Below are 18067 nucleotides of genomic sequence, written 5' to 3'. Positions count from 1 at the left end.
GACCATACATCTAATCCAGCCCAGCAAAAGAAGGAGCAGAAATACCATTAGATAAAGACCATCATAAGATATGCTTTCTCTATACCCCAATAACAACAAAATATTCACACAGTAATTGATCACTTCTGACCTGTCTATGTCACTTGCTAAATTCCTGCCAACTTTTACAGACATGGATAAGTAAACAGACTTTAAAACTTCACAGAAGGCTTGTGAGTTACAGAATTCACCTGTAATCAGAAATTTGAGGATCAGAGATGCATGCTGTGGGAAGACACACATGCACAGTTTTAAAGGATTGCCAGAGAATATGCTGGGGCAAATTAGGTAACTGCTATCAGAAGAGGTGAGTGATGTCCTGGAATCTCCAGTTTATTAGTAACTTAAAATTAAAAAAAAAAAAAAGAAGAAGAAGAAGAAGAACCAGAAGGGGGAAGCAGGGTTCCTGTCTTAGTCAGGGTTTCTCTTCCTGCACAAACATCATGACCAAGAAGCAAGTTGGGGAGGAAAGGGTTTATTCAGCTTACAGTTCTGCATGGCTGTTCATCAATAAAGGAAGTCAGGACTGGAACTCAAGCAGGTCAGGAAGCAGGAGCTGATGCAGAAGCCATGGAGGGATGTTCCATACCGGCTTGCTTCCCCTGGCTTATTCAGCCTGCTCTCTTATAGAAAACCCAAGAATACCAGCCCAAAGATGGTAACCAGCCACAAGGGGCCCTCCCCGCTTGATCACTAATTGAGAAAATGCCCCACAGCTGGATCTCATGGAGGCACTTCCCCAACTGAAGCTCCTTTCTCTGTGATAACTCCAGCCTGTGTCAAGTTGACACACAAAACCAGCCAGTACAATATCTATGTTTAAACTTAAAACACATGTCAGAATATGAATCATGAACCTGGAGAGACAGAGGGAGTCTCAGAAGTTGGTTACTTTTCTTCCAAATATGGCCACACTTAATAAAATCATTTTTTTCTGCTGTTTACTGTACTTGTGTCTTTAATTGTCTTTTTGTGTTGACAGATCCTAGCTTATTACAGCTGTCAGAAAACAAGCTTTGACCCTAAAAGTTCTGATGACAATAACACCATGGGGATATGTGTTAAAGAATGTGTAATTAAAGAAATAAGGGAGTTTCTGTCAGAAATTAGGGACAAACTAATGAGAAAGACAGCAGACTCAAATTCAGCACTAGAGACTAGTCTCAGTCCATGGAGGAACAGAAGACAAAAACAGACATGACAGGGATGCCCACTTCCTGAGGGTCGAGTACAACATGACACACAAGGAGATTACACTAGGGTGTACAAGGGAAAAGACTCTGCAAGTTCAGTAATAGCTGTGTGAAGTGAGGAGTGCTCTATGGATAACTCAAAAATATTAGCAATGATGGAAATTTTATAAGCCAAAACAAAAAGATTTCTTTCTTCTTTTCATGACTGGGATTTAGAGGGTCTATAAAGTAGCCACCCTATGAGAAGGAGTCACCAGAAACCTGGTTAAGACAGAAAAATACAGAAATTTGAAAAAGTTTTAACAGGAAGAATTGGAGTAGGGTGGGGATTAGGAGTTGGGCTGATGGCCCAGTGACAAGGAGCGCTGACTGCTCTTCCAGTAGACCTGGGTTCAGTTGCTAGCACCTGCACTTAGACAGACAACCATTGGACTCCAGTCACAGGGAATCTGAAGACCTTTCCTGATCTTCACAGACACCAGGCTCTTGAGATTTTACATTTCCTGTCTACTGTGATGGTAAGTGCTGGCTCCCAAGACATGGAGCATTCATGTAGCCCCTGGAACCCTGCCCAAAAGTTAATTCTGATTGCTGGATAAAGATGCCAAGAGGCAATAGCTCAGCACAAGGTGGGCTTGAGGATTTGCTGGCTTTTGGGAGAGAGGAACATGAGGAGAAAGGACAGGAGTGAAGTCACTGTGGTAGAAGAAGAACATGCAGGAGGGAAAAGCAGAGCTGCCATGGGCTAAGGGCCAGGATACCATGGCCCAGAGGACAGCCCAATTGGCTTTAGAGCAGCCCATAAGGAATATAATACATAGTAAATGATAATTTAGGGTTATTGATAGGAAAGAAGATTCTAATAGCATGGGGGATAGGTAGCTACTCACCTATTGTGTTGCACAAGGCACATTTAAAAATATAAAAGGTGTGTGTCTTTCATCTAGAAACATAAATGGTTGAAGGTGGGAAGAAACCCTGGGCCAGAAATTTTAATACTTAATGCTACAGAAGGCACAATTAGGGTGTATGGACATATGTGCAGGACAAACAGTCATATACATAATAGAAGCAAAAAAATTATTTCCAAAGGAAGAAGTGGAGGAGAACATGTGATTCAAATGTTGAAAACAGCTACAGCAGGAGAGATTATAGAAAAGGCTTCCCCTCAGGCTCAAACACATCAGTGGCCAAAGCTATGTTTTCAGAACCTCCTGCTGTGTGGGTCATTGTTCTCTACCTATTGACACTTGCCATCCCTGCTCAACCTATAGTAGGAGAGCAAGTCCAAATCTCAATGGTTTCCCACAATCTGTAAGTCTTAAAGCCTATAACTGATTATGAATCAGGGATGCAGGAGGCCAGCCTCAGAAGAAAGGAAATGGAAATACCACAACTGGTATTGCAAGCCTGCAAGGTCTCATAGGACTGGGCCTAGTATAGGCTTTCCTTGCATGTGGTGGTATTACATAGAGTCTTTGCTGCTACAGAAAGAAGTTCTTTCACTGAAGACCTTCACATACTTGCCAGAGTCTGAACCAAAGCTAGCAAGGCTTCCAACAGCAAGAGAATGTCTATAGGTAACAAAGTCTACCTCCCAAATGATGGTGCACATTTAGTTCAGTAAGGTTCTTATTCTCTACACAAGTCAGAACATAAGGATGAGGCTGAATGCCTTCTCTAAGAATTCACAGTTCAAGGTACCAAGACTTGAAGAGTCATGGCAAGATTAACTTCTAGGAGAGAAATCTTCAGAGGCCTGCTTCCCCAAACCAGACCATGCTCTGATCCCTGCTATCCCGATTGCATTTTCTGGGGAAACGATACTTATCCTGATGCCTGTACCTGTGCTGTTGACAACATCTGACTGAGACCAAGACAATTTTCCAATTTGGCTGACAGTATCAATGAAGGAAAGGAAAGCAAAGGCCTATGTCTCTCAGTGGAGTGTCCTACTCTAGCTCCCAATCTGGGGTTTTATTCCCTCACTGTTTTGTCATGGACTTTAATGGTGTGTTAAGGTTTCCTCACCAAGCCTTTGTTTCTTGGTGATCATAGCTCAAAGAGTTCTGAAGAAGTTCCAGAAATTTAGGATAAAGGTGTCTGTCTGTCAGTGGCCGTGAACACCATGTCCAGAGAAGGTCAAAGGTAGTAGTGTCAGATTAGAAAGAGAATGCACTACTGACAGGTCTGTGATGATCTCCAACTCAAAATCTTACCAGAGTCTCTGTCATCCTACCAGGATGACACTCTAGGGATACTCAAGCCCCAGACATGTAGCACAGTACCCAGTGCATTCTTGGAGGACTTTCAAAAGTAGCAACTACTTATATTATGACCACTCTTAGGGTTTTACAGTTGTGAACAAATGCCATGACCAAGGAAACTCTTATAAATGAAACATTTTATTGGGACTGTCTTACAGGTTCAGAGGTTCAATACATTATCATGGCAGATGATTCCAAACCCTGTTTGTTGGCCATGTTGGAGGAGTTGTGACCTAGTTGTTGGAGGAAGAATGTCATTGTTGAATGGGACATTTCTACATAAGGGTGCCAGTCTTTCCTGCTTGCTTTCAAATCCAGATGTAGAAGTCAAGGCTCTCCCAGCACTATGACTGCCCAGACGCTGTTATGCCTTCTGCCATGATTATAATGGATAGAATCTCTGAACATGTAAACCAGATCCAAGGAAAGATTGTCCTTTATGAGATTAAGATCTGTCTTGATTATGGTTTCTTTTCATAGGAATGGAAAAGACACACAAGCCCTGTGGTCAGATGTGGCTCATATTTCATGTTTTTGCCAGAGACTTGGTGCTGTGTCCCAGGTTTAGAGGGGGATCATAAGAGAAATTCTGGGGGAATCAGTATCCCTGACTTCAAGCAATACTACAGAGCAATAGTGTTAAAAACTGCATGGTATTGGTACAGTGATAGACAAACGGACCAATGGAATAGAATTGAAGATCCAGAAATGAACCCACACACCTATGGTCACTTGATCTTTGACAAAGGAGCCAAAAACATCCAGTGGAAAAAAGATAGCCTTTTCAACAAATGGTGCTGGTTCAATTGGAGGTCAGCATGCAGAAGAATGCAAATTGATCCATTCTTATCTCCTTGTACTAAGCTCAACTCCAAGTGGATCAAGGACCTCCACATAAAACCTGACACACTGAAACTAATAGAAAAGAAACTGGGGAAGACCCTTGAGGACATGGGCACATGGGAAAAGTTCCTTAATAGAACACCAATAGCTTATGCTCTAAGATCTAAGATCAAGAATTGACAAATTGGACTTCATAAAATTACAAAGTTTCTGTAAGGCAAAGGACACTGTTAAAAGGACAAAACGGCAACCATCAAATTGGGAAAGGATATTCACTAACCCTACATCTGATAGAGGGCTAATATCCAATATATACAAAGAACTCAAGAAGTTAGACCTCAGGGAACCAAATAACCCTATTAAAAATGGGGTACAAATCTAAACAAAGAATTTCACCTGAAGAAATTCAGATGGCCGAGAGGCACCTTAAGAAGTGCTCAACATCATTAGTCATTAGGGAAATGCAAATCAAAACAACCTTGAGATTCACCTTACACCAGTCAGAATGGCTAAGGTCAAAAACTCAGGAGACAGCAGGTGTTGGCGAGGATGTGGAGAAAGAGGAACACTCCTCCACTGTTGGTGGGGCTGTAAGATGGTACAACCACTTTGGAAATCAGTCTGGCGGTTCCTCAGAAAACTGGACATGACACTTCCGGAGGACCCTGCTATACCTCTCCTGGGTATATACCCAAAGGATTCCCCGGCATGCAATAAAGACACATGCTCCATTATGTTCATAGCAGCCTTATTTATAATAGCCAGAAGCTGGAAAGAACCCAGATGCCCCTCAAAGGAGGAATGGATACAGAAAATGTGGTATATTTACACAATGGAATGCTACTCAGCAATTAGAAACAATGAATTCACAAAATTTTTAGGCAAATGGTTTGATCTGGAAAATATCATCCTAAGTGAGGTAACCCAGTCACAAAAGAATACACATGGAATGCAATCTCTGATAAGTGGATATTAATTAGCCCAGAAGCCCTGAATACCCAAGGCACAAATCGCATAACAAATGACTCCCATGAAGAAGTATGGAGAGGGTCCTGATCCTGGAAAGGATTGATCTAGCATTGGAGGGGAATATAAGGACAGAGAAAAAGAAGGGAGGTGATTGGAGAATGGATGGAGAGAAGAAGGTTTATGGGACATATGGGGAGGGGGGATCCGGGAAAGGGGAAATCATTTGGAATGTAAACAAAGAATATAGAAAATAAAGATATTAAAAAAAAGAAAAAAGAAAAAAAATGAAAAAAAAACACAAAATTCAAACGAGCCAACAAGTTAAAACTCCACACAGCTCTAGGGTATCACTTAGTGATGCACATGAGATAATGAAACAATCTCAAGCTCTCCAATGGCATGGCTGAACTAAAGACATTAGTCTTTTAGCTATTAGTCATCAGCCCACCATGACATGCTATTTAACTGAACATTTCTAAGAGGGGCAACAAACCCCAAGATGACAGGTAGTCATAATAATATTTAATAAAATAATTAAAAAGTAAAAAAAATAATTGAGAAAGGAAGAGTCATGAAACTTCCTGATCTGGAGCCTAGTAGGAGTAATCCTTTATGCAAATCTCTCAGTCTGCACAGCTCACATGGAGTCCATGCAAATATCCCTAATAAAAAGTTACCTGGCCTATCTGTCCCTCAACCATACTTAAGATGACCTTTCACCTTCCACTTGCATCCCTGGAATTAATACTGTCCCTTATGACTCTGCAAAGAGTTTCTTCTCTCCTTGTACCACACAACTTATAATATGCAAAGTTAGTTTGCAGTTTCAGACCATTTGTAGCTCTCTGACTTTTTTCTTCATGGAACCATTTCCTATTCTTACATATTACACCTCAGGAAATACCAGTTAGATTTGGTGATCAATGCAAAGCCCAGTTCTCCAACTAGGGAACAGGGAAAGTACAGCGGAGTTAAAGCAAAAATGGAGTTTTCTGGGTAATGCACCTTTGCCAAACTGAGCCCTGATCACTCTTTGAGGCTCTTTCTGTCCTGAACTTGAACTCTAAACCATGCATGTGGTTCAGGAATTGGAACAGGAATAAGAAGATTTGAAGATGCATGGATTCTTCGTTTTGCTTCAAGAATACAGGATAAGTCAGGACTGGTCTTCTCTTCTCTTATAACCTTCATGTGCATTAGGTGATCGGCATCTTTAGGTGTTACCAATGTGAGGGACAGATGGTGATTTGGGAAATGGGAAAATTAAGTTTTGGAATCTAGGAACACCACAGCCTGCCTTCTCACTCTAACCTACATCTTGTGGCCAGTATCCTGGGAGTAATGTCTGAGGACAAGTTGCTTTATCCCGATTCATGCCGTCCTGGCCTTAGTCACAAATTCCTTCTGAGTCCAACCTCAGAGACAAGTATATCAGCAATTAAAAACCATTTTATTCTAAATATATCTGTATGTGGGTTAAAATGTTGGCCTGTGTCCAACCCACCACAGGGCTAGGGCAGTTCATGGAGGTGGACAGAAGAAGTTTGACTGCGCACACCCCACACCACCTCCAGGCAAGCATCAGGCTGTGAGAATCCACAGGAGTGGCTCTGGGGTGGGGAGGCACACAGTTTGGGGGCTCTGTGGAACTGCCAGAGTTGGGCTCATGGGTCCCTTGGTTGCATGGAGTCCAGGGATGGCAAGTTCTCACTGTTGTATGTTGCAGACACTGCTGAGTGTTGCAGAAGAGCTGAGAACAGAGTGGGGGCCCACAGGCTGGCTCTAGGCAGGGGTGGAATAGAAAAGGGCTGGAGGAAACCTATGGCTGGTTCCCATAAGGAGGGCAGAGTCCTTTGCTTGCTTAGGCAGGTGGCATGGCTTGGTGGAGACCCTGTCTGGAAGCACTGAGAGGCCCTTAGAAGAAGACCTGCTCCATTGTTTCCCACAGAGGGTCCAATGAGAAGAGGCAGTCCAGAGTTTTAAAGCATTTATTGCTATGGCAGAGAGTTGTGATTAGTGAAACCATACCCCAGTTTCTCAAAGCAGGCCTGAGGTTAAATACCTTTTGCAAGGAGTAGTGTCTGGGAAGGAGAGTTTAATTGACTAAGCCCTTCAGGCCTTTAGGTACCTCATTAAAATGGAGATCTGTCTTTATGCTACTTGATCTGTAGTCCCCTCAACTACCTGTGGAGGGGATTGTGGCATTGCCCTACATGACTGATGGCCACGGAATTATGGACAGATTCCAAAAAATGTCTGAGACCATCTGATCACATGACCCAGAGAAACAGGTGTAATGGAAATCTGGGATGAGGAGATTGCAAGATGACACAAGTGGAAAGAGACAAATCGAAAGCCCTGGTGGACACAGCAACAACTTTTCACAACCCAAGACTCCTATGACTAACCCTGCAAACAGTGCCATACAAGGAATGGATTTAGCACAACAAACACAAATGTCATAAGGTTGTGAGCTTTATTTTCCATTAAGTTTTACTCATGTTTAGGACATCAATTAATTACCCAATGTGTCAAGATATTGCAAAAACACAAACAAATAATTAAAGACAGAAGCATGAAATGCTAGGTTAGTGAAAGCTAAATTCCAATAAGGGATGGAGGTTTCCCAGCTCTACCTGTGCTGGAGCATGAGAGATGACTGAGGAAAGCACACAAAGGTGCGAATGGGGCCTGTTGCTGCGCATAACCTGCTTACACTGTGCTCAGAGGAGACAGACACATTGTCAGAGTCAGATGCAGAAAGAGAAGGCACCATGTGTGGAGAAACCAGACACAATGTGTAATGGCTGGCAATCACAGAGAGACATATGCCTTAACCTGTAGATAAAAAGAACAGGGAAGAAACCCAGATATGTGTCTTTAAATGGTGAGATAGTTAACAGCCCATTATTCACTCAAACGGTCCCAATCCCAACAGTCTCCATCCCTTGGGATTCTGTGATCTGTCCCTCTCACTGTGGCACACCAGACCCTTTGGGGTGTGACATTTTAATGCTGTAACAGAAGACTGGGCATACTTCACTGTGGCAAGAAAAACGGAAGTGTGTGGGCTCTTTTCTATATTAAGTTTCCCATGGATGAGCAACAACTATTATTACTGACAAGACAAAGATCCATGTTTCTTGTTTAACCTTTGAAAATATGCTCTTATATTAGAGATGAGAGAGGCATCATTATGAAAATGGCCAAGAGGGATCTCCTGGTCTTTACCTCAGATAAGTGTCCATAATGGTGACTGCAGATTCAGATTAGCGTGATGGAAACCTATACATGAAATGTGGTATCTGGATCCCTGTGTGTTTATTCTAAATAGAAAATTTCCCTCTGACATCTGAGAGCTGAGAATAAGGTCTCTGACATCTCCCATTGTAGCAATGATTGTGTTCATTATTTTCTTTACGATTCACAATGGAATTACTCTCAGCACATCTGCCCTGTACGAACTGCAGCTGTGGTGATGGAATCTGCTGTCAGGTCCCAGGGCACTCTCACAACTTGGGCTTGTTATTTTCATGGAGACACAAACTAAGACCCTAACACTTTCTTACCTCTAGTTTTCCTCTTCCATATCAGAAAAGTCATCATTGATCCCATGAACAGAGCTCCAAGAATAACAGCAATAACAGTAGCCAGGAAGAGATGGTGGTCTCCGGCCCTGGGAAGGGAATGAAGGGAAGCAGAGTGAAGACTCTGACCTGCAGCTCTCTGTCTTGACCCTGATGGCGCTCTCCCTGAGGACTGCCTCTTGCTCAGAAGGTTATCCATGCTCACTTCCAGTCCTTGCCCCATCTCAGGGTCATGGGCTCAGGCAGCCCCTCATGATTCACATGACATGTGTATCTCTGCTCTTCTCCAGACTGAACCACAAGAGCTGCCCTCTTCTGGAAGATTCCATCCCCTGAAGGCCTGGGCTCTGACACCTCCATGTGTGCAGTTTGGCTGCTCTCATCCTTTTCCCAGATTAGGGTAATTTCAGCAGGGTAAAAGTTCAAGGCCCAGCACCTTAAAGTGATTTTTTTTTGGTGGATCTGACCTTATAGGTCACATGTGTTTTGGGGGTGTCTGTGGAAAACATTTGGAAATTGAAGACATTTGGCATTCTTCCTGGGGATCAATCAATATACATGTAAATTAGTGTGGATGGACAGTAGAATTAGCTTGAGTGGGAGATGCCAGTCAAACACAGCAAGCTAAATTCAGGATATGGGTGGGGTAATCTGTTCCTTGGAATGTTTCAGAATCAACATGATCCAGGATAGAGGAGGAATGCTGTATCTCCCTATAGGATAGAATTCTGGGTCTGAAAGGGAGGAGATTAAAGACTCAAAGACCCTGGAGAAAGACCTCAAAGTCACTGTACATGGACAGTGAACAGGCCTGAGAGAGATCATGGTTCACAAATTAAATGGAAGGAACTGCTGCTTAATTCACAGACTGAACTCTCCTAAGAGAATGCTTAGCAGTATGGAGAGTCCCTCTTTCATGTTGTTTCAAGAAACCCACAAGCCCTCTTTCCCCTTTGATGAAATATAGAGTTAGTATTCCACCTTTGCCCTGCTGAGGAGAAACCCTTAAGGGACAGGAACAGATGGGGCAGTGTCTGTCCTTACCAGTTTCAGTAAAATCTCCTTCCCATACTCCAGCTCTGTGAGAAGTGCTTCCATGCATTTATACTCCAGGTAATTCTTCACACTTTCTGTAAAACCTGATGTATTGCACTCTTCCTTGAGCATCTCAACAAACTTGCCAACTAGGGTCCAAGTCCTCCGGTCCTTATTCAGCCTGATGTAATCGTGGTCATTGATGGCTAATTCAAAGAATGCGTGATTGAAATACCTTTGCAGCAGGACATAGCAGCTATATCTCCTCTGGAGTATGTGACACCCTGAACAAGAATCTACTTTTGGCCACTCTAAAAGGCCCTAACAATTGATAGGACCCTGAAGAGAAATGGTCGCTTTTATAGGCCCTTTCTAAGTGGTCTGAGTTAGTATTAGGTGGACAGAAAATAATCAGTGTCCCGTGACTGTCTTGAGCCATGGGTCACATTTTCCAGGGCATAGACTTGGACATGGAGACCAGGAACAGGCCTATGGAGAACTGGAATTTTGGGATTTCTGAACTGGACTCACTCACCAGTTGAACTGTAGTTGTAGATTTTGAGCATCCTTTGCAGTACCTCCGTGAAATCCTGAAAATAGCTCAGGACCTGGTCTGTGCTATCCTTCCAGTCCTCTGGTTTCTTTTGATCTATCCACGGTGCACAGTGCTCTGTCCTCTGAACATCTCTTCTGCTGTTGAATCTCTCAAACTGTATGTCATCTACAAAGCCAACACTGATGAACTGGGGATTAGGGAGGCCACGCACAGTGAAGAGAGTTTGGAAAAAGCCAAGAAAGATGGTACCTAGGTATAGTGAGTCTTTAGATGTTAACCCCACTCTACAACCCCATGGTGCTCCACAACACAGCCCCCAGAGACAGGTAGGGTTAGGATACAAGGGGCAGTGGTAGGATGTAAAATGATAAAGTGAATGTAGGTTCTAGCTGGGCTAGGGTAAAGACATAATTTCCTTGTGCTCTACCCCTAGGGATGGAGTTCTTCGTTTGCTAAGATGGGTCCTTTCCCTATGGACAACCCCACTCACCCTCTTGATAGCTGGTCAGGGACAGCAGAGCCTTCAGCAACAGGAGGAGAGCCTCAGTAACAAAGGTCTTCATCCTTTTTGAAAATGGAGACAGACTCAGACTCTGCTATTATTGGTTCATTTCATAATCTTGAAAGAAGCAGCCTGATTAGTTTCTCTTAAGAATTCCCAAAGGTAGTGATAGAGGCTATCAGGGTTTGGTGATGGAAAGATAAATACCTGCAAGAGAACTCTCTAAGACCCTCCCTTAGCAGCTCAGATACAGCTCAGATGCATTGCCATGAGGGGATTTCAGTCATGGATTATTAGAATTCTTAGACAACCAGTGGCTGAATTATATCTCGATGAATGGGGACCTGAGGACTTGAAATAGAGGTGACAGAGACCTGTTTCTCAGCTTTCAGAAGTCAGAGGGAAATTTCCTACTTAGAATAGAAGCAAGGAGTCGAGTTATCCCTTATCATGTGCAGTCTTCCATCATATTTTTCTGGATCTGCAGTCATAGTTCTGGGCACTTATCTGAGATAAGTACCAGGTCATTTTTCTAGGTCCTCTGGTCATGCTGCCTCCCTGAGCTCTAATAAAAGGTTTTTTTTCCCAGGAGTAAAGCTAGAGGCAGCTATGATCAGTCTTGCTATTAATAACAGTGGTGGCTATTCATAGCACAACTTATAACAATACAGAAAGGAGCCAGGCAGTGGTGGCACATGCCTTTAATTCTAGCACTTGGGAGACAGAGGCAGGTGGATTTCTGAGATCAAAGCCAGATTGGTCTACAGAGTGAGTTCCAGGACAGCCAGGGATATCTAGAGAAACCCTATCTCAAAACAAACAAACAAAAAATCCAGAAAGGAGCTCATGGGGAAATCACAGCCAGCCTATATCTCCTCATTTAGTTCTATCTGCAAGGAATTTTACTTGGTCTTACTTAGCTTCCCACTGGGAGATAAAGTTCCTTGGATGTCCAGCTTTCTATTACAGCATTAAAAAGTAATGCTCTAACAAGGACTTGGTATTCAGAAGGGAGACATGCAGAGGAGAGAACTCTGTGGTATGGGAACTCTTGGAATTAGGATAGTGTGAACATGTGATGGGCTGTTCAGTGTGTCACCATTTAAATACATCTATTCCAGTGCTTTTTATGTACAGGGTAAGATAGATGCCTAAATGTGGTACTGAACAAATAATATCTGTTCTGGATTCTCCTCCATTGTGGCTTCAAGACCTGGTGACTATGCTTTCTACATCTGACTGTGACTACATGTATGTCTTCTCTGAGCAGTATGTAAGAAGTCATGGGGAGCAACAAACTCCATCCCTACCCTTACTGTGTGGGCTCCTCTTCTTCTCTCAAGTTCCAACACAGGCAAGCCTGGGAAACCTCTATCCTGATTGAACTTTGTTTTCACTGAACTACAACTTCATGCTTCTGTCTTTAATTAAGCATTTGAATATAGTTGTGCAAGCCCTTGCCGGATTGTGTGATCAACTCATGTCCCGGAGATGAGAAAATTTTACAGACAAAATAAAGTATCAGAATCTTATGAATTCTGTGGTTGTTGTGATAAAGACTTTCTATATAGGTGTCTGCACAGAATCAAGCAAGGTGTGAGTTCTGCACAGTTGTCTTCTGATGTATTATTCAGCATTTTCTAGAAGCTCAGAACTTAAGGAGTGTGTGTGTGTGTGTGTGTGTGTGTGTGTGTGTAATTTCTTATAATGACTTACAGTCCACAGTCCAACTAACCCAATAAATGGAAAACCAAGAATCTAGAAGTTGTTCAGTCCCACAAGGCTAGACATTTCAGCTGGTCTTCTGTAAAAGCTAGAGTCCTGAAGAAATAAGTTCCACCATATGTGCTAGCAAGTAAGTGTAAGCAGGTGAAGAAAAATAAGCCTCCAGTCTTCCATTTTCCTTATATAGACCTCCAGGAGAATTTTTTGTCAACCCTATTTTTAATACTAAATGCTTAACTTTCTTCTAGGCCACCACCTACCAGAGGCAGTGGGAAAGAAAGGTTGTTATTATTATACAAAGAGGCTGGACCTGTTTAGAATTTGTACTTTGGAGAAAATCCCATCTGCATTGTCAGGAAATCGGCCATTCAGTTCACAGAAAACAGCAGGGGAGAGAAATTTATGTAACTTAGAATGGCCTTGATGTCATAGTATTTACCCACCTTTTCAGAAGTGCTGAATTAGAGGAATGAAATGAGTATGTGCTATTCCAATATGTGAATTACTAAATGCGTTGTTAGAGGTCATTTTTAGTTACAAAGGTATGAAACAACTTTTTGAGCAGTAGTAGCCTCCATTTTTGGAATCCAGGCCCACTTAAAGATTCAAGTTGTTACAATGTACTTTTTATTGGATATTTCATTTATTTACATTTCAAATGTTAATCCCCCTCCCTGGATTCCCCTCCAAAATTCCCCTACACCATTCCCTCCTTCCCCCGATTCTATGAGTGTGCTCCCAAACCCACTCACCCACGCCTGCTTCACCGCTCTAGCATTTCCTTACACTGGAGCATTGAAACTTCACAGGAGTAAGGGCTTCCCCTCTCACTGATGCCAGATAAGGCCATCGTTTGCTACATATGCATCTGGAACAGTGAGTCCCTCCATGTGTATTCTTTATTTGGTTGTTTAATCCCCAGGAGCTCTGGGGGCGGGGGGTCTGGTTTGTTGATATTGTTGTATCTTGAATAAAGCAAATGTCTCAAAAGTTTGGGCTCATAGAATGGTAAATATCTACCTATGCAAAATTACATTGCCTTTCTAAGTTTGTAGAGATCCTGACATAAAAATGATTAGGAACTGCTCACTTATTCTCCCCCAAACTGGACTCAGAAAGTTGTTTTCAAAATTTCTAGGACAAGAAATAAGGTAAACAGCTTATCCCCAGAAACAACTTCCAGGGCACCACTCCCCAGAGGTGGGTTTGAGAAGTGAAACAGGACTGTAGAGATACAGTTTCCAGGAGTTCATCTTCCCATTTTCTACCCACATGCTCCTGTCACTCCCATAGAGAATTCTAGGAAAGGCAAGTAGCTTTCCTGATTTCAGGCTTATGAAATGAAATGGGAAATGTATGGAGTCAATCTTTTGCCATCTCTCAAGTTCAAGACCACAATGCTCCATGTCTTCCACTTCCTATGGGAGATGGCTCTGACCCAGAACCAAACCAGAGCCTGTGAGTGTCACATCTGAAGGGAACTGGTTTGATAAGTTGCACTTCCTAACAAATCTTACCTCCAGTGTCACCTTACCAAATTTCCTGGCTTTTGCTGCAGGTCATTACTGTCCATTTTTCTTCTCCACCCCTGCCCTTCTCAAAGCCAGTGGACCTGGCAGGAATCCCAGATAGAAGGCTGGTGTCTCACTGAATGCACTGCTTCCAGTTCATATTAGTTAGTAATTTATACACCAGGAGGACCAGTTGTGCATATTCATTGATCTATCTTCTTTAGATCCTTCCCTTGGTCACAGTTAGGTACCAGTTTGGCAGTAGGGGCATGAAGGACATGAGGAATCCCCTGCTCCTTGTCCTAGGGAAGTTTCCATAACTGTGACCCAAGTAAGGGATGGAGACAGGATGGTACACTGAATATGGATATGACCAACTGTCCTACTGGGGGTCTGCTCTCAGGAGCACCTTTCCTTTTACACTGTCCCCAGGTAAGTATCACCTCCATCATCAGCACAATGAATGTGCTTATGATTTTCTATGTATTTCATATATGCCCCAGGTAGAGCACGCACTTATACATGATAATAACATTATACATAGGGACATAGAACACACACAGCTTATGTTTGAAATCCCTCTTAGATAAATCATGGACCTTGACCACTCTCCTTTATCGCCCTTCTTTATCATAAAGTGAACACAGATTCCACATGAAGACCACCAAGAACATGCCAGAAACATTTGTCATGATGGAGATGGTTGTCTGAGGGGCACAGAAGTAAGAGTGAGTTGTTTTACCTCTGTCTCTCAGTACTGACTGGTGTGGTACTCTCAGGGGCTCCCACATTCTCAGACAATGGCCTTTGTGCTCACAAACAGTCTTCTCCCTTCTCAGGGTGAGGGGCTCAGTTAGCAGCTCCTGATTCACATAACATGTATCTTGCTTCTCCCAGGAGGCCATAGCCACAGCTGTCCAGTGATGGACGTTTCCATCCTCTGCAGTCCTGGTTAGCACCAGCTCCAGGACATAAGTATGGTTGTTCCCATCCCTCTTCCAGCTCAGGGTGAAACAGGAAGTAGAAGTTCAGCGGCCAGCACTTCAGGCTGATTTTCCTCAGCATACAAGTTCACATCACAAGTGTTTGAAAGGGGTTCTGAAGAGAGAATGGGTAATATTAAGGCACTTAGATTTTATCCTGGAAAGCCAGCCGTGCTCATGAGACCATGTCTAGAGAGAAGGGAAATGCCAGGCTGAAGAAATGGTTCATGCTCCACACAGCAGCCCAAAGTAAATATCTGGATAAATTATACTGAGAAATTTACAGAATCAGCATGAACCAGCACAGATAAAGGACCTCTATATCTAGCTCTACAAAAAGCAGGCTTCTGGTTCTCTCTGCACAGGGCCTCAAGAGACAGAGCAACTGTGGAGTCAGACTTCCAATGTCATTGTGTTTGGACAGTGAACAGGCCTGAGAGAGGCCACAGTTTCCATTGCAGATGGAAAGGAACTGCTACTTAATTAACAAATTAAACTGAGCTGAGAGAAGTGTGATCTCTTTAGAGAGCTCCTCTCTCATGTTGACTAAGGATAGCCATGAGTATGCTTTCCCTTTTATGTCACTCATAATGATTATTCAATCTACCCACTTCTGAGCTCCAAGTTCAGAGCAAATGGGAGAGTTTCCTTCCTTACCTTCATGTTAGGGGAAGAGCATAGAATCAGGCTGGCAGTCATGGTGCTGGAGAAAGAGCAGAGTGCTCACATGGTCTTCAAGTTGCAAGCACAGAGACACAGCGTGTGCCACTAGCCTTAGTGTGGGCTTTTGAAACTCCCAAGCCTGACACACTTCACCCAACAATGCACATCTTCAAACCTTTTGCAATTGGTCCCACAAATTGGGGACTAAGCATTCCAATATATAACCCTATGCACTCCATTCTTATTCAAACTACCACAGATAACATCCCTGGGCAGTTACTAGACTGCTACACATCTTCTAGACTGTGAACATTCCTATGCTATATACACCAATCATTGTAACCTACATAGTCCTGCTATGTCATTCACACCTGTGAGATGGGGACATAAATTAAAATGGAAACTAAATCATGTCCCAGGATCTCATTCAGGTCTGGGGTCTCTATTATTTCCACTGTCTAGGGCCTATTTCCTTCAGTTGTTGGTGTGGAGACTTCTGTAGCAGTTCTTAGAGTGTCCACTCTGTAACTAGAGTTCCATAAGCTCCCTCTCAACCAGTTCAGAGCCCTGTGCTGTCTTTATCTCCTGCTCCTATTACTCTGGCTCCTCCTTCATCCAACCATGCACTTGGCTCTTTTATTTAAGTTCAGTGAGTTTAGGCCTCCGAACTGCCCATGATCTAACAAATTCTATGGCAACAAAACTAGGTTCTCAGTGATTCTGGCTGGACATGATGATGTGTAAATACCTTATGGAGTATGAACTGGAAGCAATACAGACAATGAGAACTCAGCTCTCCTCCTGGGAACCCAGGAAGGTTCACTAGCTTGAAGCAGGATAGAGCTCAGGGCTTGGACAAGGGTTGGAGAAGAAAGCTGGACAGGGCCAGCCAGCAAAAAAACCCAGAAGAGTTTGATAAGTTAGCAATGGAGGCAAAGCAAGTTAGGTAGTCCATCTTCTCAAAGCGGTTCTCTTCAGATGTGACATTCACAGGCTTGGAATGGTTCTGGGTCAGGGTCATCTCCCTTAAAATGTGGAAGCGTAGTGCATAGTGGACCTCAACTTGAGTAATGAGTAGAGGTCCACATGGGACAGTTCCCATTTCATTTCATAAGCCTGATATCAGGGAGGCCTCTTGTCTTTCCTAGAATTGTCTATAAGAGTGACATGGACAGGTGGGTGGGTAATAGAAAGATGAACTCCTGGGATCTCCATCTGGGGACAAGTTACTTACCCGAATCCTTGCACTGGGCATGTTGACAATATCTGTCTGCATCCATCCTGAGGGAGAATAAGTCCGTAATTCTCAAACCTTTTTATGTCAGAATCTCTACACCTAGGGAGTGAATGAACCTCAAAATAATTTTGTGTATATGGATGTTTACCAATCCATATTTACCCTGGAGTGAAACAAGTATCTTGAGACATTTGCCTTATTGAAGATATTGTAATTGCTTCCATGAAAGAATGATATTTTAGGAGAGAACTAACCATTTTTCAAAGCATAGTTATGGAGGAAAGAAAGATCGTTTTTGGATGTTTACATTCTCTCAAGTACCTTTATTGTTCCTACTAAATGATGGGTAGTTGTGTCTTAAAACATTTTTTCTATTTGAATTTAAGAAAATGTAGCTTAATTCTAGAGGGTTCCTCCCCCCCAACCTCGACCTCCAGAGGTTTCATGTTTCATTCTTTCTGCTGGTCTTCAGGGAATTCAGTCCTTTTCTCCCACATACTACCAGATTATATTCCTTTCTATGCCCTGCCCATCTCCTGGTCCTCCCATGTTCCTCCCTCACCCCCTGTGGTTGCTTTCTTCTCCCTCCCATGTGGGACTGAGACATCTTCTCTTGGGACTTCTGCATGTTGAACTTTTTGGGTTCTGTGGGATGTATCTTAGGTATTCGGTGCTTTTTTTTTTTTTTAGCTAATATCCACTTATTAGTGAGTACATACCATGCATGTCCTTGGGGGTGGGACCCTCCAAACGGTACCAGAGACCTGGGATGTGAGAAGCTCTCTAGACTCAAAGGGAGGGACCTTAGATGAAAGGCCCTACATTGGGGAGAGGGAACTTGTAGAGTCCACCTCCAACAGAAACACAGGGCATCAAGTGAGGGATGGGGTTACCATCCCAAAGTCAAAACTCTGACCCATAATTGTTCCTGTCTGAAAGAATTTCAGGGATGGAAAT

The 18067-nt window shown here is 43.0% G+C and overlaps 1 protein-coding gene across 1 annotated transcript; it reads right to left on the bottom strand.

The window, feature by feature from the left end:
- Positions 1–6190: 6190 nt before the first annotated feature.
- On the bottom strand, positions 6191–11052 carry LOC127670100 (H-2 class I histocompatibility antigen, Q10 alpha chain-like). Its single transcript, XM_052164423.1, is given in 7 exon segments — positions 6191–6255; positions 8881–8987; positions 9104–9354; positions 9357–9398; positions 9946–10217; positions 10469–10738; positions 10980–11052. Coding segments are annotated over 7 exon segments (1080 nt in total).
- Positions 11053–18067: the final 7015 nt, after the last annotated feature.

The sequence above is a fragment of the Apodemus sylvaticus genome, chromosome 19 (assembly GCF_947179515.1).
Source record: "Apodemus sylvaticus chromosome 19, mApoSyl1.1, whole genome shotgun sequence".
Classification (NCBI taxonomy): domain Eukaryota; kingdom Metazoa; phylum Chordata; class Mammalia; order Rodentia; family Muridae; genus Apodemus; species Apodemus sylvaticus.
Note: the sequence above shows the minus strand (reverse complement) of the source record. Positions and strands in the feature narration are given on the sequence as shown.